We start from the raw sequence: 27,179 nt of genomic DNA on the forward strand, positions 1-27,179 counted from the left end.
AACAATCCAAAAAATTTATTGCAAATTAGCTGTACAATTTGAACACCAATATATATTCATTAATACTTTCCACAGGAGCAATGCAGAAACACTTGGAATGCCACTTGGTTACAGTGGTTAAATTAAATAGTAAAATAAATAGCAGGTTTCCTTTAAAACTGACTGGGGGTGTCTGTTCGGGTGACTCGACAGAGAAAGTATGACTATGATTAAGTTAGATGTGGAGGAGCGGCCACTGCTAGTTAATAATTGTAATGGAATATTTACAAAGTAACGTAAACTCTCAGCCGGTTATACATGTTTCGATGATTTGTTAATAAAACTAATGTTGGACAACCACTTCGTTAATAATTTAAGTACTTTTACTGGTTTGGCGCGGGTGCGGGGATGGGTCGCACTTTGCCGGCCGAGGCGCTGTGCCGCACACATCCATCCGTCCTCTCTGGTAATTTTTAATCCTGTGTGTGATAATCTAGATTTGAAAATATTTAGTTTGTTTTCTCTAAATTTAAACTTCCAAGGCACTTTGACGACCGTCGGTCCGGTTTATTTGGCAATGTTAGACTCGGTCTCCTCATCGACACCGAGCCCTCCAAACTTGCCGTTGGACTTCGCTGTCTCTTCTGGTGGAAAACATTCTGTACTTTCAGTCTCCGAAGACTCCTGATGCTCGTCTGGTCGGCTGCTAATCTTCGGGTCATCCGTGACCTCTTCGATTTCCAAAGGACGAGAATCCGCACCGCTCTGATCTGGAAAACAGAATCGGCACTCATTTAAAAGGTGAACTCTCAAAATATGCTAACAAACGACTCACCTTTATCTTCTGAATCTTCGCTCTTCTCTTCTCCACCATGAGGTAAAGGCAAAGGCAAACGTGGCGCAATCGGTCTCTGTTTTCTGGCAGGATTCCAGTGGAAACAATAACAACATCTAAAAGCTGTAAGAGAATTTGTTAAAATTAGAATTTATAAATATGCCAGATTACATACAAAAAATTCCAATTCCGACTTTGATTTTCATGTAACACGTGACGAGTAAAATGTAAATATAATCCGTTAAATCAAAATTAAGTGCCAGTTCCCTCACTTTTGCATTTCAAATCAATAAAAGTAAGTTAGTCTCCAAACAAATTTCATTTTGTTGTTGTTTATTGTGTATTAAACATCAAAAAAAAGTGAAAAATTTGGCTTCACACATCACAACTCACAAAACTATTTGGCATTACACATAAATAAGAAAGCCATATATCAGTACAATGACTTAAACTCCACATTCAAAGACTATATACTGATAAAAGGCATGTATGAGGACAAGCCTCTATTTGTTTGATAAAAACTGAGTCTATATTGTCGCATTGTCTAACTAAGAAGTTACTCTACAGCTTTAAATCGTTAGATATTGAGCCTATTTGTCTAAACCCCCCCAAATCATCATCAAAATGTAATTCGTGTGTCACAAAAGTAACTTTGATCTATTTTAATGTCTGTTTCGCAAGTAAAATTATAGATTAAGCAATTTTGAATTCAAACATACTAAAAAGTAGACAAACAGAGGAGATTTTTCCGATTAAAAGTGTCAAAAAAGATATTAAGATATTTAAAAACAGTGTTTGACATTCAACACCAATAAGTTGTGTCATCTTCAAGTTATTTATAAAGTTAATATGAACAATAAGTTTTCTTAAACCACATTTAACAGATAATTAATACCGTATTTTACAGACTATAAGACACACCTGAATTTTGGAGGCAATTTTTCGAAGAAAAAAGTGCATCTTATCGTCCGTAAAATACGGTATTACATCACACAAATTTCACAATTTCATATGCAGTCAACTGATCGATCAATTTATTCACAACTGGTATTTTTAACGTAAAACATGACTATGCCTTTTATAATAAAATGTAGACGAGTACAAGTACTTTATGTCAAAAAAATATATTCTGTTACATTTGCTGAACAAAAGACAGAATCCTTATGCAGTTCGTCAGCTCGTAGGTCACCGAACTTAATTTACGGACGATATAACACGACTTAGAAACCTCAAAAATAATTGAGAGAGACTAAAATCAAAGCCAGGGAGTTATTTCTGTGAAAATTTTAAGTCTAAAGTTAACAAAGCTTCGTCATGTTGTTTGCCGACAACATCGATGTGGCATGAGATAAAACGTCAAATATCCCGTCGATTCGTCAAACGTGATTCGAACAAAAAGATAATTACAGAATCTCGATTTACGACGAAAACAAATTTTATTTTTACAAATTGATCTAATCTAACATAGAATTCATTCTTCTCCTACTTTTTAATGTATTTTTAGAGGTAAAATGCAAATTCTTGTGTTTAAATACGTAATATTCCAAACGCACTCTCGACTATTTTGTTTTTTCAAAATATCTTCGATGGAACACTTGATAAAATACGACTTTCAAAGTCACTGCTGTCGACTAGAAATTACTCGTGACATATGATCGGAGTCGCAGATGACAATTTTTTAATTCCGAACGACAAAACAGGAATGTTTAAGTAATGCGATAATTAATATTGATACCAGTTACTCTACCAGCTTAAAATGCCAGTTGAATTTTTATTCTTTATACATATTTATGAACAGACACGATGTCGTAAAGAATGCGAAATTCAAAATACTGTGTGAAATTGTCAGGATGGATATGAAAATGAAAGTGTCGTCGAATAAACTAGAAAGATGGACGGATACTTACTATTTAAAATATTAAATTGAAGACTGCCATCCAGACATTGAACCAAATGCTACTCTGTAAGGAGGAAGACGTTTTTTGTGTAAATAGTAAAAACGGCCTTTTGACGCATTAAAAAACATATTTCTGAGTAGTTTTTTTGAAATATAAACAAGTATTTTATGGCGCAATTCCAACTAGTTATTGTCCAGTAATTTTTGTGCAACCTTTATGATCAAATGCAATGACGACTTGTATACATTTCTTGGAATGAGGCAATGCAACGGGAGGGTGACCAGCCGAGGCAGATGCCTCCCAGAACTTTCTATGGACAAGTGGCCCCATCTAGATGTTAAATACATAAGAAAACTCCATGCAACCAGCCATTGGCAAGACACAACCTTGCAACCGACCACCAGTGTTTGGCAGTTTTATCCACTGGATTCTCAGTTGTATGAAATGAGGCAATGAAACTGGAGCGGTGATCCGGCGAGGGAGATGCTTGCCAGAACTTTCTAAGGGAAATGGCCTATGTAGGTGTTAGACACATGAAGAAAACCAAGATAACTTCATGTGACAAGCCATTGGCAAGGCACTACTTTGTGACTAACCACCAGTATTTGACAGTTTTATCCACTCAGCAACTGGTGTGATGTGAAGGTTAATTGAAAATAATTGTCAGGCTTTGGAAACAAACTGAAGAACAAAAAGCAAGTGACACTAAACAGAACTAGATAGAGAAGATTGAAGAATATTACAATAGCAATACAGCATGATTTTACAACGGAAAGATACATATAAAGGCTTAATATTACTTTATTTTGACATAAAAGTTGTTTTTGAACAACCTATAATCCAGATATATACAATATTTATTATTATTAAGCAGTATGGATCTTCAAGCAGAGAGAGATCAGAAGAATGGTGGCCAGAAGAGGCAAATGAGACATGATCAAACCAAAAATAAACAAGGAGAAAGAGAATATCTCAGTGTAAAAGAAGACAGAATAAGAAATCTCATAAATGAGGTAAATGAGGCAGTGCTTCTGCCTTCTACACAACATCTATGAGATCCCTCATTACTTCATCCAGTTACCTCATCAACAAAACAGGTGTAAGGACTGTGTTTTCATTGGATTGTAGTTTTTGTATAATATGACATAAATATATATGTATTTTGATGTAAAATCTGCAATTTTTGTAAGCATGTTAAAGTGTTGCAGTAATAAAACGCACGAAGAGACTCACCTAAATATTCAAATTCTTCTTTCAGAGCCATTCCATTGTGCGATTCGCACTGCTTACACACCAAGGCGAATCGATTGGAAGGACCGTCGGCGACCAGGTAGTCAAGAATTCTATCGATGACGGTTCTCTCTCGAGGTAGAATGGGTCTGGGCATGGGAGGAATAGCGGTCTTGACTGAAAATTGTAAAGTACGGCTTTAATAAATCCACCACATTTTGCTAAATTTACAAATTACAAACGATTAAATTGTTAAAAATAAAATGGTTATTGCATAAATAATTAGTTTCGTGCAACTTTAACATAATCAGTCGCAAGAAACGATTAATTCGGAATGAACATTAGTGGCAATTATAATCAACTACGTGCATTACAAACCCCATTGCTTGTTATTTGAAGCTAGAAATGGGGCTACTAAGTGAGGGGGTTTGGCGGGGAAGGGTGTATACGGTTTGGGAACTCCGTGACCTGAAGACAGAATGAGTTGCTGCTGAGCATTCGAAGGTGGCGGTAGGCCTTGCGAGGCCGCAGCCCTTCGTCGTAGCTCTGAAAAGAAACGGAAAAATAGTTAATTGAAACCGACATAAGGATGTAAACTATAAAAATATAACATCATTTCATTTAAAGTTTAATATAAAGTTTATTCTTTTAGATTTATGATTATGAGATATAATATTAAATGCGTATGCCAAAAACAAGTCACTGTTTCACATCAACTATTTGAAGTTTACACATAATCATAATTAGATACTTTGCCTTAAAATTACACAGACAAACCATCCTTTGGCTAATTTTTGTTTTAAAAATAAAGAAATCAAAGACAAGACAAATGCAAATGTCTTAACATTCGCATGCCATAAACAATCAAGGTTATATAATTATTTAAAATCAAGGTCGAATGTCGTCGTCGTCTTTTGCATACAAAACAGATGTCTTTTGAAAAATTCTTTGTATACAATTTGCATATTTTTAAACACATTATTAACTTAACAAATTTTAAATCTGTAAACTGTAGTTAAAGTTTCCAAATGCATCAAAATAGGTTTAAAACCCCAATCTGATACGCTTAGGTGGTTTTACAAAATATTTTGTGTTTTCTAGTATTATTTGCATCTGCAAACGTCCGAGAATTCATCTACCAGAAGATAGCAACAGCAGGAACAAATGCATCCCCGTTTACTTTTAAATATAACAACCGCAACCGTTTGTAGGCGCATATAAAAATCACTATTAGTATGCCGAATCCATTGAAACTTTGTTAGAACCTCCGAAGTCCTGCCAAATCCAGCCATCTCGCTTATTAAACATTACCACCTCTCGGGACTCCGAGACCCCGAGTCAGACTTGGAAACAACTGAACGAATATAATCGCCCCTAGAAGAATGTTTATAGTAAATGAGAACAAAAGAAAAAGAATAGAAGAAACTTGTGCAGAAAACTGAAGGGAAAAATGTGAGGTTCGAAACAATAAGGAAGAATGGAGAAGACATTTGATAACATATTGAGAAGATTGATCATTTGACTATAAGGAGTGGATGAAGGCGTTAATCAGTTGTTAAAAGTTGCAGAATCTCTTCAGTGATAGGTAAGTCTACATTAGTGGTGAGGATAGAAAGAAGCAAGAGCTTCACAAATCCCTACATCTGAAGAAAAAAAAAAATCTTTCAAGTAAGTTTGGGCAGTGGCTTAGCAAACATAACTGGCGTCCGGGGCACGACACTTTACTGGCACCCCCTCCCGCTCCAGAAACACATGTAGTTTGTCTTAGAGACTACATTTCCAAATGTAATTGTTTAATACTTCTTTGAATTCTACATTTACTCTAAGCTTACACTCAAACACACACACACGGTGTTATAACAATCTACGAGTCAATTAAGTTACTTTGTTTTTGGAACATTATCGCATCTAAAGAATCAAAAGGAAACTGGGTTATAATGTTTGTAAATTCTCTATCTTTTGTCGATATCTAGCAAAATATGCTCCACTAATTAATTACCGGTATTTGCTGCTTAACAACAAAACTAGATCATCAAAGAAATTCTATCTTAAACTATTCTAAGATGGCAGAAATGGTTGCACACAAGACCATATTTGCGTGAATATAGACAAAAAGAACATTGTCGTCAGAAAGGAACGCAATTTCTCTAATGCACCCGTCTATGAAGTTTGCACCCCTTTCTTTGTTCGGCAACTGTAAACTGTAACAAAGAAAAAAAAAAGACACTGTAGAATTTAATTCAAAACTACTATAGAAAGTAGTCAAAATTGTTGTTGCGTTAAGAGCAATTCATATTTACAGTAAAGCAATACATAGGATTGCACATAAATAAATGTCATAGTGTCTTGTCTTTGTCTACTTAAGCAAGAAACAATAATATTCATTTTCACATCTGTTTTCTATTGAAAAAACGATTAATACCATTGTGAAAATACAATTAAGTTTTGATAATTAACCACTTTGTTTATCGAGTTAATTTCCATTTAAGGCAATTACAGTTAAACCCGAGTAAACTGGAATCACATTTCCAGTTTGGCAGGTTCCGCTTTATTCGGGTTCGGACAGGTGCCAAAATAAATATTTCGCTTAAAATTTATAAACTTTTTCACCAGAACACCACTTTCTTCCACTATTTCAAATAAAGTAAATTAATTAATTGGTGGTAATTAATCATTGCCTCATAGCATTGCCACTTCTAAGCGTGTACTGGTAGAAAAACATAGGTTTTGCACTGTTTTGTACATCATACACTGATAATTTGCATGTAGACAGTATAAGGTGTCCAAAAAATTACTGTGCAGTAAAAAATTTTAAGTAAAGTGTTAATAAAACTGAAATTTTACATGCAATATTCCAGCTTCTATGAAAACAAATGCTGGAAATGTCTCCCAGAGGTCCTAAAATCTGGGGAGGAAGATCCGAAAACCTAGTGGGTCAGATTCCATGGGAAATCACGTAATGGCAGTCGTCCAAAAACTGGAATGTCTACGAGTGAGCAGTGACGCAATCTACCGAAAAGCGTAAATGTGGAATGTATTACCTTCTAGGTCACGTATGCAATGCCGTACATATAACTTTGTTACAAATTTCTCGCTGCACAATAACTTTTCGGACACCCCATAAAAGCTATATAATGCACGAGCTGTACATAAACCATTTAATGTATAAGCTATATCTTTTGCCAGAATTACAGACGGTAACTGCCTGTTCACACTTTCTGAGTGTGATACAAAAATTTACTTCTTTTCTACTGGTGCGTATACAGAAAGGCGTCAAATTAATCAAACATTAGGTACATTTATACAACCGAAATTAAATCTCTATTACAGAAGACACATTCTCTACACAGACACTGTGTAGCTGCATGATTTGCATCTAATTGTGTATTATTATCGTAACTCCTCACTCATTAGAACAAAACTTGTTTTTTTTTACTTCAAAAAACCAAGCTAATAATAATACTTAACAAATATCTTCTCACGTTATGTGAGCATCCGATAAATCGTTAAAAAGATACCTTTAAATGGCTGTTGTATCTTATGTAATTGAGACGGCAGGGTTGTTTTTGTCGTCAGGTAGAAAGTGTCGTAACTTTTTTAAAATTGAGTTTATTTCTCAGTAAGAGAGAGAAGAATGTCTTGATTAATAACATAGTACCATTTATATACTTACCTTCGTGCGCAGAGCGTTTAGGAACCGGTTCTCCAAACTTTCCGACAACCTGAAAGAAAAAACAGAAGACTTTTTAGAATTTTCAATCATTTCTGCAAATCTTAACCTGTAGTTTATAGCTAAATATAACAATAAATTCATTTACATTTTGTATTTTTAATGTTTCCGCTTACTGGAATCCAAGAAACTTTAGTTGCAACAGCCAAACGATTGCATACGCAAATCAAAAATTCAAATTTTCAATCCGGAAACAAGCCAAATGAAGTTTTAATCTTACTTTAAATGTCAATTTGTCAAGAGAAAACTATTTAATTATTTCAGCAGACGATCGCAGTAGATCTCGGGTGCATAAACACGCGATCGTAATGCACGTTTTGCAAAAATTATGTATTTAAAAAGCTAAACGATTCGGTAGGATTGACGAAAATAAACTCCCATTCCGAGAAGCATGATCTTTAATGTATGAATCACTAAATGCACGAGTGTAGACTTTATTGATCTATTAAATATGCTAATTAGATGTGTCGACGAGCCATACACTGCACTTTATAACTGTAAAATGTCGATTTTTTTTTGTTTAACAACGAACAAGCTTGTATATTTTACATTGAAATGCTCTCTCTCTTGTGAAATTTATAAATTATTTTCACGTTTTTTGTCATAAACTTTGCATGGCAGCGAATAGAATTAACAGATGAGTCAGAGTTTAAAATATCAGAATATTTCCCAATTGTTTTTAATGATTCGAGGGTATTAAGAAAAAATTCTTACAAGAATACACAATGAAAATATTACACGCCATCATGTTTGAGGAGTGTGAATGCCAAATTATAATTCTAAATTGAAGCATTGAAACAGTTCTATAGTATTCAAATTAATACATTTAATGTTACTTGCACTTCTATGGAATCTGTGTGTTTAAACAGCTAAATTTCGGATAAAAAATTGTTGCAATTACTGTTTTAAAAGGTTCGAAAAATGAAATTTGGAGCCACTGTCCTATAAAAATCGCTCGAATTCATAGGGGTGCAACGACAGAAGCAAAAATCACTTCAAAAATGTCAATCTACACATTGCAAGACCGACTTCTTCGAAGCAACTGTAAACTTCAGTTTCTAATTTACAATAAAAAAGCAGTTTATTGCTTGCATCAAATTAAATCCGTATCAAATCCTGACTATTTGCAGAACACGTTCGTCTTCAAAATGATCCAGAGAATCGAGTAATTAAATTTTAAATGTTTCGGTAATTGTGTAGTCCGCAGCATATTCATTAGAAAGCAGCAAGAGTTGACATTCGATGTAGTATTAATTATGAGAGAATTTACAAGATAAGCAACAAGTGGTGCGTGCACACTTTTGCACAATATCCAAAATCATCAAAACAGTTTATGCCACGACTTTAAAATCGCAGCAACAGACAGCAATACTATTAACGTACTGTAAATAATTTAATAATTTCTCTTTCATTAAGGTATAACTATACAAAATTTAATTTATTTGCCATCATACTTGAAAAACTTGTAAATTCCATAAAAATCTTTGAGAATTTGGTAAATAAAAAGTCGAAATACAGCTGACGAAACTTGCGGTGTATCGTACAAAGAAATGTATGACAATACTTGAATACATCTTCTGTTCGTACATTTGAAGGTTTTACTATGCTTCAAATAAAACTGATTAAACACAAGCAATAACTCGCACTCTAACCCTTAAATCTTTATGACTGCTCATTTATAAAGATTAGAGGGTTTAGTTAAGGTGTTTTGTATGTTATATAATTCTGTAGCAAAGAATGGAAACACTATAATAATGAGAAATTGCATTCAAAAAACTATAAAATAGTATGAGAAAAGAATTAATCGTCATCGAGGTACTACGACGACAAACAAATATACCTTCAATGGAATACACTTTATCCAGAAGAGTGGATTCGTTCATTTGAACATGGTAATGGAACCCAAGAGCAATCTGCCAAAGGCGGGCATTTCTCAAAATGACTTTCTATGGTAAAACTGGCCTGTGTTTAGAGATTACACGAGCAAAGAAACCTTAAAAAGATCTGCGTAAAATGGCACTCTTCAGAATTTTCTGTAAGATTTTATTCCAAAACGTAAATGTAATTACCTACAAGCCCAAGTCGGCATCTAGTAATAAACAAATGATACCACCAGATTTTAATTGGCGCATAATATGGCTAACTATAAATATATTACATAATTAGATTATAGGTAGGCAGTTGAGCTGCCATCTTGTATTAAATTTAATCATCGAAAGGTAAGTTCATTAATTTAAAATTTCACGAAAGAAAGGTTCGACCCAGAGCAGACTCAAACGCGCAACTTCTGTTGACGGTGCAAGTGCTTTACAAGTTACGCTACCTGTGCTTCCGTCTGAAGTAATTTGTACAAGAGTATCTTCTAACTTGAATTTTGCATGTAATTATATGTATGCATATGTATATAAATACACACACACACACCATGCTGGGATAAAAGCATAAGTTAGCTAAGCGCCACAGAGAGCTGCAAGCGTGTAATCGTCTGTGATCAGCACGGAGAGCAACCTGTAAGGTTACACCTTCCGTGCGGCAAGTAGTTGCCAATTTTAAAAGTTTGTCAAGTTTATAATTCACATTAAGTAATACCAGTTTCTATGGACAATTAGACCTTCACAAACATGTACTGAAGTTAAATTTTAGATAATGTCTGTACATGCATCTAGGTATTCCTTTAATCTTAGTAACAGATAAGACTTAATAAGGATACGCAGACAAAATTCAAAGTTTTAACTACCCTGTACTTAAGATAATTAAAATTTTGATTTTCGAGTAAAAGTTGACACGTGCAGAAACCATTGGCCCAGAAGAAGAAAGCGTAGTCTTTTATTAACAATAAGAAATGAGGATAGATGAGTAAATAAAGCATAAAACACAGGGTAAGAGAGACAGACTATTGACTCGTCGTTTGTATCGTGTTCGTCGATCGTAAGAAATGTGGATTATGCAAGGAAACAAAACATAAAAAGCTAGTAAAGACTGACAGATTATCATATACTTAGAACATACAGTCCAAGTGTGACAACAATCAAGATATTTCTTTATTAACTATAAGAAAATAAGTCAAGTTTGGCAGATTTGTTTTACATAATCTATTAGTTTGATATTAAAATAAAACAATCAACAAACTCTTCCATAGTCGAGAAAGAAAATGGAAAAGGTGTCCTTATTATAAATGTAATTTCCTCTCGAGTTTGCAATTGATCTGTTTTCTATCTTTTGTCCACCCTTTGAAAGGAATCATAACGTTAATAGGCTGACCCTTCAATTATCAACAAACAAAAGTTACTTTATAAATTGAGAGACTCCAAGCAAGCATATTCCCATACAAAATGAATAACACAAACAACGATCCTTGATGACTTTATATAATAATTTGTTGTAAAAATAAGAAGTTCATAACAATTTACACTTAAAACTGTACAACTTTTTGGCATATCTTCGATTCTTATAATGAATTCTTAACTAAAATTTAACTGTAAACCTCCGTAACCGAACTTTGAAATGTGAAAATCATAAATTTTTGTGATTTAACAAGTCTTTTATATAAAATAAGAAAGAATATCGTCGAATAAACACCACATAATTAACTAATGTTTCGTCTTAAGTGTATCGCCACTCTTCAATTTCAATAAACTGTTCGGTGTAACATACTAAATTAATTCTGACATTGTGTCATTTGTATTCGTCATACTTTAAAAGAAATCATAAGAAGAAGAGAACACTCACGGCTTTCTTTTGAAATTCCGGATCATATTTCTCTAGCAGATCCTTTGCCACCTTGTAAGTCTCGGTTTCCATGGCTAGATCTAAGACCGTCCGACGTTTCTTCTTTAGCCGTTCCAAATGTTCTTCGTTCTTTCTCAATTTATTCAGAAAATATTGATAAAGTAGTTGTTTCAGGAGCCATATTCTGAAATAATTGGCACGGTTTTAAATATTTAATGAGTAAGACAATATAAACAAACAAATTATGTTAAATACGAGATCCCAGAGTATGCACTCGACATACCGACGTTTATCCACAAAAGTTTAATCTGACGCTAATGAATTATTAAGGTTACGACACTGTGACCTCGCTCTACGGTACGAAAGTTTGTGCAAAATGTCCGATTAATATAAATGGCAATGCACTTTAGCGTACAAGAGTCGAGTGTTTCGATTCTATCTTGAGCAATTTTAAGTTGTGTGGAGGTCCATTTTGTTTATGAACAGATGTTTTCAATACATTCTGGCTTGGCCTTTGAATGCCGCCAACCTTCAAATAGTGTTTAAACTATTCTGAACAGCATGCATTAATAAATTTTTATGTGCAACAGAATAATAGAAAGATTTTCAATCTCCAACCGAACATAGAAGGAATTGGCAAGAGTACATACAAAGCAAACGTAAGGTGGTTTGAAGATGGTAGAACTAGTGATAAAACTAATGTATTGCAAATACTAAAGAGAGAAGGCATAAAACATGAACTGCACCAAATACAGGGTTAGCGAGAAATAAGTTTCCCACTTTAGAAAGCTCTGGAGTGTGTTTTACTGCTCGAAATGAGACAAAATTTGGACTACAGTCAATTCAAATGATGCACTTGACATTTCTTAAATAAAAAAGAACAAATAATACAAAAATCTGTCGATAAGCGGCATTGGAACACACAGGAATATTGAATATGCATGCACATATAAACGTTGAATATCGAGCGCATCATTTGAATTATCTGTAGTCCAAATTTTGTCTCGTTTTGAGCAGTAGAACACACTCCAGACTTTCTGAAGTGGGAAACTTATTTCTAACTAACCCTGTATATCCGGAATATTTACTATTTTTGGATTTTATTGGCTACGTTGTGACCATAGTTTGTCGCGAGACTACCTTGTTTTGGTTTCTGTGGTGTATACATCACAAGACGACAGTTGTAGTGTTACTGCGGGCACTCGGTGCGATATATTTTAAATATATATTTAGCCAGCATCCAAAAATGTGGACCAGTTCTGATCCCAAGCTTGCCGAATAATCAGTCCAATACTACAGAAACAGAATAATGAAAAAAATACACACAAAATGGCTGCTGTCAAATGAAAAATCAGCAGGGAATTGTCTGATGATGATACAAATTTTCAAATCATTTAAATTAATAAACAAATTACAACTATAAGAATTTCGAATAAAACAAAGTTATAAAGCAGATCTACTAGAAATGCATCTGTATTTTCATTTCTACAACGTAAAGTACAGCGAAAACTTGATTTAGGGGTACAGAATATACGAGAATTTGACGAGGAGCGGTTTCCTGTATCCCTCTTTCCCACTAGGAGACAGAAGATTCAAAACAACATTAATCCTTTAATATTTGTGAATAATCTAATTGATGCTTTTGTCCACTTTCTTTTGACTTCGGCAGCTCCAACCTTGCCGTTTACTATTGGTAAAATGTAAAGTAAGAAATATACTTGTGGATGAAACCGCTGAACATTTGTAGTTATTTGTGGGATTGCACCTAAAAAGTAATTGCTCCCATACATAATACTTTTCCTATTGGCAACGGTCGTGCCATACGAGAAAACATTTTTAAATTTCAAAATAACGTGACTTCCGATGTGCATTTGAAGTTCGTAAACAGTTAACGGGGGCCTCCTTCCCCAAGCTTTCGATATCCGGTCTCGGATTTCATCTACCTAACTCCATTCTCGAGATTAAGGAAAGACAGACAACAAACAGATGGACAACAGTGGGAATTTATAGGTCTACAATTTTTTCAAATTGCAAACCAAAAATGTAGTTAATGGGATTGTTCCAGATTATTTTTCAATGGTTCTCGAGGCACGATTCCACAGTATACTTCGGTTTGGTCGACCGTCGATAGGAAATTAACCAAAGCCAGAGCGGGAGTAACTATTTTACGGACTAATTTATTACATCGTACATCAAATCGTGTTTAATTTTTTCTTGAAAATAATTAAATTTAAATCATTTGAGACACTGAATAATTAATTTCATTATTTTCTGTTCGAATGAACCCATTGTTAATTCAAAAAATTTATAATTTCGCCAACGAGAATACGAAATAATCCAATTAGCGTGACATCTGTCGTGTGACGATTATATTGGGTTGTTCGGAAAGTAATTTCGTTTCTTTTATTACTAGAGGAATTAGATGTATTTTTACCAGCCAATTTTATTTTAATCCAAATTCATTATATACTTCGACAGCTGACATTTTAAGGCTTATTTGTAAAAACTTTTGTTCGATTCTGTACAATTGTTTCTTTTTCGGCGTCCCATCAAACTTGGAAAATCGAAAGCATCATTTTCGGCATATTTTGCTTTATTATAACTAAAAAACCAAAATGCCGTTCAAGCAAGAAAAAAATTGTGGTACACGTTTGGAGAAGATGCGTCGAGAGAAAGACGGTGCCAAAACTGGTTTACAAAATTGCGTTCTGGCAATTTTACTATCGAAGATACACCGCATTCCAAATGGCCATTTGAAGCCAACGAAAACAAAATAAAGGTACTGATCGAAGCAATCTGCCGTATAACAACACGCGAAATCACTAAGAGATTAAATCTGTTAAATCGAACCGTTTATTATTACTTAAAACGAATTGGTTTCGTTTCAAAGCTCAATATATGGGTTCCGCACGTTATTAACGAGAGATGCTCTCTATGGTGGGATTTTAAAAAAATTTTTGTTTGAGCTTTTACCAGACAATTTAACAACCGATTCGAAAATAAAGCCATCTAGTAAACAAATCGAGTAATATCGTCAAACGGAAAAGGCCAGAATTGATCGACAAACAAAGTGTAGGTGTTTTACCACGATAATGCCAAATTTCACACAAGTTTGGTAACTCGTCGGAAACTGTTATAGCTTAGATGGGATGTGTTATCGCACCGACCGTATTTGCCAGATCGGGCGCACTCGGATTATTACTTGTTCCGGTCTGCACAAATTTTCTTTAACCGTAAGACATTTACTTGAAGTGACAATGTTGAAAATCACTTGGATCGGTATTTTGTAAACAACGATCGAAATTTTTATGAATGCGAAATCGTGCTACTACCAGAAACGACGACAGGTATATGACCAAAATGGTCAATATATAATTCCATAAAATATTTATTTATTATAAGAATATTGCATTTATTTTTCTACGGAAAAAACAAAATTACTTTCCAAACAACCCAATACATTGCCACTTGTCCTGACATTCATTTTTTGATTTGACTGCAATGTAACAATTATATTAACAATACTTTCTTCTATTTGGATGGTACATCCAGGTCTACGAAGCATAAATTATAGATCGTGAAGCGATTTCTATGCGAGACGATTGCTGCATACTAATCTACTCTTTACAAATGTTTGAAATGGTGTGAACTCGTAACATTGTAACTAGTGGTTTACTCGTCGTGCAATTAACCAAAAGTTACGGACTTGAGTTCTGCTTTGGACTCTCAAAATTTGATATGTTTCTTTATCGTGTGTCATCTTTTACTATACAACTTCGGGTCAATTTTACATGATTTTCCAATTCAAAGAGCCAACTTTCCATTCACTACGTATCAAGATATCCACCGAATTACAGTTTTTGACTGAAATTAATTTCAGATAATAAAATCCCCATCATAAATAAATGTAGATGCTATCAGGAGCAATCTTTATTACATTTTCACATAGGTGTGGCCGTAAGTAGTCGTCTGTAGGGACGCTATAGGAAATGCGGCAACATTCTGTTACTTGGATTGGACAAAATACAATATGAATTTTCATTAAAACGTTCAAGTACAACTATTAATAAATTCTCATGTTTCTTTTAAAATAAAATAGTAATTTACAGTAAATCATGAGCAGAATTTACATGTATTCTTCAGAAGAATGTATGTAAGATAATCTAAGTGAAGAAATATGGTTAAAAGATTTGTAAATAGCAATGGGACGATTAATTGAACTCAGAGTAATCATTTTAATCGATCAAAATCGAGCATTATCTCAAGGCACGTGATGTAAAAACCCGAAAACACAGTAAGAAGCAGTAACATAGACTATTAGAACTAACAACTAACTAGTGTTGTCAGATTTGGCACTTTTAAAGTAATACAGATCCTTATTTAGCATAAATTAACCTTTTTTTAATGTACTATCGGCAGCAACATTCTCCATTAGAAGTAGACTGCGGTCCCACAAAACTGCAATCCAAAATTTTACTATCGAAATGCTTTTACTAAGCTCGAAAAGAATCGGAATCGAGATATTTATGCGGAACTGGAATCATTAGAAATTATAGTATCATCCCATCACTATTTGTAAACAAAGATATTTGTTTTTTCTTTGTAACAAATGACTCCATTCTTCACACAAACTTCAGAACTATGAAATACACTAATAAAACTTGAGGAGTTGGTGGTTTTATAGCAATAAAATATTTTCAAGACAATATGCATCTCATTGTCAGATCAAAAATACACGAAGAACGGATTTGTTTACTGTTCCGAGTTCTTTCTGATCCAACAACGATGTGTGCATTGCCTGGTAAAGTGTTTTATGACAATAAAACCAGTGGTTCTTCAAATCTTATCAGTATGTTTCTTGGCTCTTATGTTTACAAATTGTGTAAAAGAATGGTTTTGATGCAATGAAAAGATTTCAATCTCTCAATTTAAATATGGAATATGTAAGATTGAACTAATCGACAGTGAAAACTACTATTTTAATAGTTACATAAATAGTATGAAAGAAATGCACGATGCTACCATATTCTTGCATTGTATCTTATGTGAAAATGTTAAGCTACTGGTAGGCTAATGTTTACCATCTTAAACTACTGCCTACCTCTAGTCAAATTAATTTAGTAACTAACCATTAACAAGGCCTAAAAGTAACTTGATAATTCGGCCTCGCTTAGCACTAATTAATTAAATCAAGTAACAAATTGTTGCTATTATATATCTATTTATCTGCGCTTAGCCTTCCATTTGTTCCTATAATTGATTACATGATATTGAGCCTCTTCTGAATTCAATTTTAATACTACTACTGATATATTAACTGGCCAATCTGGCATTAAAATCAATGATGCGTCTAGTCGTTCATATAACACAACCTGACTACATTTTCTAACTAATTCTTCCGAATCAGTCTTGGATGTTAAGTAACTCTCTACGGATATTGTTGCAAGACTAGATGATCTTTCCTCCAATACTATCAGCCTAAGACGTATTTTTATCAGTTTGAGCTTCTGGTGGTCCCAATTTGTGGAGCTTCTCGAATTAGGAAACAAATCCTGCATTTGATTCTCATTGATACACGAAGATCGGTAAACATACTTATACAGAAAGTAATTCCCGCAGACACAAGAATTAACTAAGCCCAATTTTGGTTCCTCTCTAACACGCTACACATAGGCGGTCGCCTAATCCAAACTATACCTCAAACCCAAACGGAATCTATTGCATAATACTTTAATGTTACTTAACTGTATTTCGCAAAATTCTGTTTTTGCCCAGTAAAACGAAAGTTTTGAGTCATTTGCCAGTTATGGTTTTAATAATGTCAAATCATTTGCAAAAATTACTTTTCATTGTCTGTATTCTGTATAATCTGTGGTTTCAATGTATCAAATAATGTTCTATGCATTGACTCATACATTCACCATAAAAAAAAGTAAAATTTCCTACTTTAAATGTCATAAAATATTGTCATTTGTTCATTAAAGACAGAGTAAAAGTGTGCACAGATTAGCAAGATCAAAAATCAGTCCAATGTGGATCAAAACGTGTGCTTGTAAATGCAGAAATTAACGCGCAATTTCGTGCGTTAATGTTAAATATTAAACTGTACAGCACATATCACAATTATAACTATAATTTGAATAAATCTGTTGTAAATTTTATGTTAAACAGAGCATAAAGTTATGTTAAATAAGAAAAATTTGGTTCTAAGTCATATAACTCTGAATACTTGTTTGCTTTTTGGTTTTCACGACAGTCGTGTGCAATTTTATGTTACAAATTAAGCACGGTGAAAGTGTGTAAAAGAAAAGAAACCAAAAAATACTCACATTGCTGGAAATATTAATAAAGGAATGGAGTATATCAGTTGATCACGTAAATTGTTTGGAAAATAGTAAAGATAGAAGATGGTGGCGAAACCTAAATAGAGAATAACAGAGTAGAGAATCAGAGAGCCCACGAGGTGCTTCTGCTGCTGTTCGGTACTCCTGTTATAGTCTTCGAGCTCTTCGATCTCCTGCAAGATAAATAAAGGAAGAATTACTGCACAAAATATAGACATTAGATATATGTAACAAAATACACAATTTCGTTTCAGACAAATTGATCTGTAAGATCAGATCAGTCTTTGTCACGTGATACACGTGTTAGTTAACAGAAAGTATTATCTCAGTTTATCGAATAATTTAATAATGTCTTTACTTATTATTTATTAAGTTTTAAACCATTTTCATTATCGACAGTTAAACACGAAGGCCACTGCCTTTAATCTTTTTTTATCCGATCCAAACCATCCTACCCTCTGCTTGGATTAGTTCGATCGTGATTCAGTCGATCCTAGATGGTGTTTGTATATGCGAATAGAGATTGATTGAATTGCTATAGTTCATTTGTATACAGAATTTAAACGATCGGAGTAATCTTGGATCAGTTTGATTCCAAATGTATACGCACCCGAAACGTGTTTATCAAAAAACATTCAATAACTGGCCAGTAGAATACAGAAGAACCCCGATAATCCAAGTTCTGATTGACTGAGGTTCTGCATTAACGCAAGGGAAACTGAGTAATACACTACTTTTCTCATAACTCCTAATAACTTTGCCACGAATGTGACAAGGGCATAAATACCACAGTACTTTTAACCTCGACCATACCAAGCAAGCAATTGAGAAACAAACTGTTGGAATGTAGACACGAATCACTCGGTCCTCACCGACTGCCCATGTCTGTTTGGCTACTGTCGGTGTGTTGCCGGCATTGGTTGCATCTGCCAGAGTGTTGTCGGCGTGTTGCTACATCTTTAATAATTTTTTACGAGCTTCATCTTAAAGTATCTTCATTTAAAAGCAGAAGTTTATCAATATCTGTACAGCAATTATCTTGAAATGAAGAGTAATTAAGATAGATTGTCACAGGTAATCATACTAAATAAACACTCATAACACCTTTAAATTCCAGCAAATAACTAATGTTTTTGGCCATTTTAAATGATCATCTTTGGGTTTTCAAAGCACTCAAATTTCTGAATAACATTAAGATTTTAGAATGTGTCTGGCATCCCGTGAACTCAACATCGGCACACTAGAAGACAAAGTCCTATCAGCTTATTACCAACAAATTATCCTCTATACTAAGTATACTAACGATAACAGACCTCCAAGAATTCCTACTTAACAACTTATACAGTCTCCCCTCATCCTTCTCCTACCAGAACAAAACAGTTCACAAACAGTCCACTTTCTGGATGTTTTATTAACATTACATAATGAATAGATTTACACCAATGTGTATTGAAAACTACATACCATATAATGAATTGCATATCTCACACATGTAGGAATCCCAAGGCTCTTAGAAAGAATCCTACACATTTGAGACAGTAGCATTCGCAGCATTGGTCAGTAAGGTTTACACTCACTGTTCCAACATCGATAGAACGAAGGAGCACCATTACATAACGTACTTCCCACCGTGGAACCTCACCTCGACGATCAGAAAGCTCGACACCAACCATCTCTACAAAACTACCGGATGATGGTATGAACATCAAAATAGTTACATATAACCACCAATAATAAAAATATTTAAAAACCCCTCTACGGCCAACAATGCAAACTAGATTTCGCTAGAAATCCCATCATATATACCCTTCTCGAGAATGTGAAAGCCCTCCGGATAGGAAGCATATTCCAAAGATCTACATTGTCTTCATCGCAGATGATAGATTCAACAAAAAATGGGAATATGTCGAAGCAACAGCATACGAGACCCCACACACGAGATTCGAGGAATGTGCCACCGACGTACGGAAAAGACAATCCATTACATCCTGGCAACTTTCGCCACACAAAGTAATACGGGCGTTTTTCTAAAGCATTTTGGCAGAGATTTAGTTGAATAAATACCTTACCAACCACACACGCATTGTATGGTGCCTATTTAATGTAATCTACATGTAATCCAATCAGATTTTATTCTGTAAAATTTAATCTATGTTCTAAAATCAACGTCGTTCTGAAATTCAAACGTTTTGTAAGCCCGAGAACGTCGTTTGGAACAACTGAAAACATTAGTTTCTTCTAAAATCAAGGTTTCTTGCCGGAATGTAAATGTGATAGTGTGTGTAGTTATTACAATTACCATCCAGTTTCCAGCTAATAGAAGAGTAATCCTTTATGCAATTAATATAATTGCGGATTTGTTCCAAGAAACTGAGTGACTTAACTTCCTTTCATTTAATTAATATAATATAACTAATTCTGCGGCAATTTCCGCACTTAAATCTCTTTTTGTTTTAGTAATCGATAGCGTCGTTTCCCGATATTAATATGTCTTACCTATCGCGACGACATTAACAATGTTATTTTACGATTTATTGTATTATTAATTCAGGAAAGATATGGATAAAAACTTTCGCGTAACATAATATTTTTGAATATTTTGTAATAGAAACGTATGCTTTTCGTCGTTACACTTCTAACGATTCCTCGAGTGGGGTGCGAATTACAAATCGTCATTAAATGCTTCAAAATCTTCATCCGCAGCCGATTGAAACGAAAAAACAAGAAAATAAAAATCATTATGTTCAAAACGGAAATGTTTTTTTGCTGTGAAAAGTTAAATTAGAGATCAAGAATTACATTTTTGGAGCATTCCTTGTCCGTTTCTCCTTAAATTCTGTATAACAAGCACTCGATTTTAGTATAAAAACAGTATTTTGTCATCCATTAACTGAAATTATATATAGTAGCTTATATATATATATATACATAAATTACATACATTAATAAAATTAAACACGACACATCGTCGGAGGAAAATGCGATTAAAATAGTAAAAAAATTTGAGACGATGCATCGGCATTTAATCATAAGGCAGAGAGGAAGTGATACGTCGAAACAGGAAAACCTGTACATTAGTAAATAATGAATTCTTTTATGTAACAGGCTAAATTATATTTACAGTTTATTTTAAAATATTTACAAGATTTTGCAATCGGCTTACATACCTTGTGCAACTCTTCTAACACGGCTTTGGCCGAAGGTTTCCCCTATAAAACAAACACAATTAAGTTAATATGCATTTTAATTACATTTAAACTGCATCTTTGCGGATGCAAAACGTGCATAAAACTTATCGCGTCGGCAAGAAAAACGCCCGATATTAATTTATGGGATAAATGTATTAAAAAAATTTATAAACGGCGTCGTTAAGTATCCTATTTTCCGAGCATTGACCTTTTTATTTTTGTCTTGTATGGATACAGATGAACGAATGCCGAATGTAAACGCACTAGTTACATATTCGAGCTACGGTAAGTGTGCGTAGCATCTGCTCATACAAATTTTAGAGATGGTAAAATGTTAATAAAGGGCGAGGGAGACATTTATTAGACGGGAGTCGGTCGGCGCTTCTATTAATATCGAATATTCAAGTTCAAAACCTGCTCTTGTCCTTGAAGTCGTTGCCATTCAGAGTCGTACACACTGACCTAGTTTCCGGTAAACCAAGCGGAGTGAAAAAACAAGTAAATCTACCGTAAGCATTAATTAACCTTGCGATACTCTACATTACATATCCGTAATGCTATCCCATATAAAATTTCAGTCAGCAGTCTTACACGTCCGCATCTAAGTGCGTTATCTAATACTACTCCGCACACTTAAAGTTTCTTTTCGGTCTTTGCTTTGATATTTTCCGACAAATTTCTACAGTTTTTTTTCTAAATTCTTAACTTTTAAATCGGTAGCGTTATATGTCTGCACTTATATGCAGTTCTCTACACTCGTAAGACTTCTTTTTGGACAGGTAATTATCGATTTAACCCAGAGAAGACTTCAAATTGCAATGTTAAACAAGAACGGGAGAGTTTATTTTAATATTTTCCATCAAATTCTCAATGTTTTTAGCATTCTGCTTTGGTTTAAATCTAAGAAAATTGAAGCACAGGGTGCTTAATTTTTAAATGCAGTTAAATTATTGCATTTCCTAGAAAAACATCGGCATAAAGACGGCTTCCAAAAACCGTGGAGAACGGCAGAACGAATCTATATTTGAGTCGGTGGGCAGCCGGCCAACGACGGTATTTAACACTGAACTTTTTGGGACGTCTAAATATAAGCGCAGCGATAATTAAATAATGTTACGGCACAATACGGATACAGTTATTGAGAAATTTTGTGGCAAAATTGTTACAATTTCCATTCCTTCCTCGCACTAATTTATGCAAATTTATTTTTGTGTAAAATTTTATAAATTTTAAATTTGCAAACAAAAAATACATTAAAACTACGATTCTAAAAGCATATACTGTTCGCGTTTTGATGAGAAATTAATGTAAAACCTCAGTGTAGTCGCAGTATTTTAAATTTAAAATTACACTTCCTGCATTGATAATTTGCCAAGTGGCAGCTTCTCCTCCCTATCAAGGAATGAGTAACACAAAAAATAAAAATGTAATTGTGTCTAAATATAAAAATGCATAAATATAAACATTTTATAAATAACTTAAATGAATTTTCCTGCGTTTTATTTTGTAAATTTAAGAGAGATTAAGAATCACAAGTGTTGCATTTACAGCAACTTTGCCCCGCATCACTCGTCTCTACACTTGCAGCATCCTCATCTCTGCGATTATAAAGATTGATATAACACAACTGTCACAGTCACTTATCTCTGCATTTACAGTCACCCACCTACACTCGGCCTCGTCCCTATATAAATTTAATGCCGAGAACGCTACAATCTCGTCGTCGAAATCTTATGCAACAACTTACGGCATCCTCATTCGTACATTGACAAATCTCTCATCCTCATTAATTACCGATCACCTGCACCTCCCTATTTACGTCGTTGGAACCAAGAATTTCGAATAATAAAACTTGTTGCTCGGCAACCATTTAAAATATTCTTTCTCGCACAAAAGAACAAAACATTTTTGGACTTACAAGACTATAAAATCCAAAAAAACTTTCACACAAATTAATTTTTATATATTTACTTCATAACCAAAGAGAAACCACTTTGTATGCGCTTTAAAACTGTAAAATTAAATGTATTTTATATATAAATTATGTTTAAACACACTTAAAATTTAATCTATTATTTCAAAAACTGCTAACAGAATTCTCTAAGCTGTAAAATTAACTGTTATTCAGCATTTTGTCTTATCTCTCCGTTATCAAGTTTGGTTTGCGATAAGGCATTATTCAATAATCTAAATTAGAAGGGTAAATAATAAATTAAATTAATCGGCGAAATCTGTAACTCATTACATCAAACTCGATAACGGAAGCTCGAATAAGTCTAGAAATGAAAATTTACTGAAAAATTACGAAACTTCGAATCCATTCTGCCTGCTAAACGGACATTTTATTCCATTTCCGCCCTCCTACGGACAGAAATAAGCATTACAACCGCCTTAAATCTTCCTCGTATATTCGTAAAGTGGCCCTCGAGATTATTTAGACACGGTTGCGTGTGTTCGTTGAGTCCATTTTGAGTAATTAATTGAAGTTTGACAAGGTTTAAATCAATGTTAATCTAATAATTACCGAATCCGTATAATATCTTTTGCAAATTTTAACGTTTTATAGCTTAATTTTGATATAATATATCAAAAAAGTAATTACTGCTTGATCCTATTGCGTCGATAACTGATTACATCAAACTCATATATTAGCAATCCAGTAATAGTTTGCTTCCTTTTAGACACCCTTTAACAGGTATGCACTTGTAAATCTTATTTGTACAAGCAATTAATCCAAGGTAATTGTTGCCATTGTAGCATATGCAGCAGAACTAATCCCTGTGCTCGTATCATCCTCGTCATCTCTACATCTGCATCTTTACACCCGTTAAAAGACGCATTTGCGACTCTTACCCACAGAAGTAATTAAGCTGTGGCAATCATCATCATTGCTGCAGTTACAGCATTTTGATCCTACACCCTTATCATCATCATCATCTACTTACATCTTCATCCTAGCATTTATATAAAATTTCGGAAGATTTTCCTTAAGAAAATCGCAATATTTGTAATTGGAACAAACAAAAACAACAAGAGATAATGTTTTAAGTTATCTAAACTCGACTAAATGATTAAAAAAAAACCAAAAAATACAACAGCAAACTCATTTGCATTTTGTTTCCAGAAAAACCGGACAGCACGACGAATAGAAAAAAAGCAAAAATACGTTCAAATGCAAAATACATAACTAACGAAATTAATTTATTACTATTAAATCCTTGAAATTAAACAGATGCACGTTTTCCTCAAACGTTCAACAAAGAGACGAGCCAAATTTTTCCTTGTAGCAATTACAATTTTTATATTCAAAGTGTTAAATTTAACTTCAAGCAATTTAAATAACTGACAAGCTACATAATAATGCATTAAATGTATCAATTTTTCTAAATTAAACAAAAAAAGCAGTTCAAACAATGATACTTTGTCTAGTAACATGAGCCATTATAAACTATACCCGTCTGTAGACTTAGTAATAAACAATTTAACTGTACAATGTGCAGAGATAGCCGACAGATAGATGTAGCTTTGGTGTGGTGCTTCCAAGACCACTTGGATTGCCGACAATCTAAAACAAAGCAACGGCTCGAAATAAACTATCGTATTATTAATTCTGGACATTAAGAAAATCATGTCAGATCCACGTTTGATCCGTCGGATATCAAATTAATTGAAATATTCCGTAACCATCAGCGAGACGACATCACGTGCAATCTCTGTGGCCATTTTATAGGATATTCTTAAGCGTACGGCTAACTTAAACTTCAAAACTCCAAAAAATAGTTGCATAAACAGAAAATCCTATATATACATGGCATAATGTAAGTCTGGGACAATAGGAATTGTGTTGATCTTTGTTTATTCTTTTAATGATAATGCATGGCGTCGAATAAGGAAGAATGAACTCGACAGTAGTCCAGATACGGCCGCATCGCGCCAACCGTGGACCGTAAAAATGACTCGAATTCATTCCATCTTGCTTGACCTCGTGCTTTACCTATAAAAGAATAAACAGAGATATGGAGATCATCATGACTCCTATAGTTCTGTATTTATGGGAGTGACATTATACATTAATATACACATATATAAACCTTCTGAAAGAAAATTTACCGATTTATTCCTTACAACATTTAAAATTAAATATATATTTTTAAATTGGCATATTTGTTCAAGATCTATCTACTTTCTGTATGGAAAATGAATCATGACCCAAATTTCTTACGTTGTAAGTGCGTAAAACTATCAAAATACGCCATAAAACTTTTAACTGATTCTTTTGCAGATGTATTTAGTAATCCAGCTGTGTTGTTTGAACACAATTAAATATATTAACAATACATGGATTCTGTAAAAAGCATTTACTAAAACTTTGCAAGCTTTATATGGTGTAACAAACAATCTATATTAAGTACAAGATAAATATGAACATATTTCTAATATCTGCACTATAATTTTTTGCTCAGAAGACAAATTGACTAAATCCACATCACAATTTAGCATGCACGCAGATGCGCAACATTATAAGCGATCCATCAGAATTACCAATTACATTTAAATACATAAGAATACTCTGATCGCGAGCCTTTGTAAAGGTCATTAGACTTACAGATCTAAAACTTCAACTTTAAGGGTTATTTACTCTCAAAGTTCATCAATTTGCGAATTAACAAATAATATAAACAATAAAATATGTAATACGTAAACTAACAAAGTAAAAAAACAGCTAAACAAGCTTTACGATACTCAAACAAACACTACACTGAGTTTAAATAGCATACAGCAACTCGCCTAAAACACACATCCAAATGTATAATATGCAATATTTTCCCATTAACGGGATACAACCATACAATATCAAGTTACAAGTTAACTTTTATGCCTCGAGAACCAATAATATACCAAAAAGGATACGTTTACGGAGTCAAATTGGCTCGAAATCCCCAATTGAACTTTCGTTTACTCATCTTTCGGTAAAGACGTGAACTCCGAACAAAGGTTTCCCCACCCACTCCAGAATCACAGACCACCCTCATAGGAGCAAAACAGTCAAAGAAACCTTACCTGTACATGCGACCCTTCATGAGATATTTGCCTCCAAAGATTGGTTTTCGAGGCATGTTGTTGCAGGCTTTGGCCCTCGCTATCTCTTGCGCCTCGGCACCCGCACGAGGGCAATCTTCCACACCTCCTAAAGATATATAACATCAAGTGGGCTACTCAAAGCTCGTCCAAATAGTTAAATGTGACAGTATTAGTGGAAAGTGTGGCGCAACTGCCAATGGTACCCCAGAATTAGACCAATTTTAGGGGGCAGTACCCGACAAAGGGTCGCACGTAGAGGTACGGTTCCTTTGACTTTTTGGCTCCCACGGGCACGCTCTACGGCTCTGTTAAGGCCCTAACCGTCTCATTCAGAGCTCGAATCGAGCCTGTAAGTCTGTGTTTGTGTATTAATGTGTGTATAAGTGTGTATGTGTATAATAGTATGTGTGTGAGTAAATACACCAATTACCAGCATCAACTGCCCTCATCACTTGTAAAATCTCCATTATTTATCAACCTAAACCGTTCAAAATCACCTTAACGACGAAATGAAGCATAAAATAGCATCAATAATTAATAAAATAAGGTTTAATTGGGTTAAATATACAAACTTAACATAGATGAAGTATAAATAAGGAAATTTGTCAACATTACCCTTAAACGTGATAATAGGATCCCCATTTTTGCTTAAACAACATCAAAAACGAACAAAAACTCAAAATTTAAATTAATTAAATTTAGAAAAATACGTTAAAGAACGTTATTTAAATTCGTCGGGAACATCTCGCCCTTTCTCATATTGAAGGATTTTTCGCAGATGAACAAAAAGATAATACGCCCCCATACGGATGAAAACAATAATTCGTATTTCTTCAAATATAAGAATTATTTCGGGAAAAATATTAATTTATTATTTAATTATTTCTTTTTTATTTGTGTAAATATAATTAATTTTATATTATTAATTATTTTTTTATTTTAAATTTAAATTAACATCGATTCTGTTTTTTGTTTAAGTTCTTGAAAAAAAAAAAAAAATATATATATATATATATTTTAAATTTGTAAAAATTGATTTTATTGCTTGCCTGAATAGCTTCGATAAATTTTTTTACAATTTAATAACGTAATAAATTTCAAATTAAGTGATGTATTAATTCTAGACGGTCGGATGGCCGAGCGGTTACGGTGACAGCCTATTGC

At 33.8% G+C, this 27,179-nt stretch overlaps 1 protein-coding gene across 2 annotated transcripts; it reads right to left on the reverse strand.

Annotated features, from left to right (window-relative positions):
- On the reverse strand, positions 1-26,809 carry LOC136978403 (endoplasmic reticulum junction formation protein lunapark-A-like). Of its 2 annotated transcripts, none has more exons than XM_067274104.1 (9): positions 26,631-26,809; positions 20,913-20,954; positions 17,731-17,918; positions 11,402-11,585; positions 7,616-7,664; positions 4,411-4,488; positions 3,946-4,119; positions 815-937; positions 1-749 (listed from the first exon to the last, which is right to left on the reverse strand). In XM_067274104.1, exons 1-9 carry the CDS (start codon positions 26,655-26,657, stop codon positions 547-549), a joined length of 1,068 nt encoding a protein of 355 aa, XP_067130205.1. In that variant the 5' UTR covers positions 26,658-26,809; the 3' UTR covers positions 1-546. The 2 variants fall into 2 exon arrangements, with proteins under 2 accessions (XP_067130205.1, XP_067130204.1); XM_067274103.1 differs by having other exon boundaries at positions 4,321-4,488.
- Between the last annotated feature and the right edge of the window lie 370 nt (positions 26,810-27,179).

The sequence above is a fragment of the Centruroides vittatus genome, unplaced genomic scaffold (genome assembly GCF_030686945.1).
Source record: "Centruroides vittatus isolate TY-2023 unplaced genomic scaffold, ASM3068694v2 contig_526, whole genome shotgun sequence".
NCBI classification, from domain to species: domain Eukaryota; kingdom Metazoa; phylum Arthropoda; class Arachnida; order Scorpiones; family Buthidae; genus Centruroides; species Centruroides vittatus.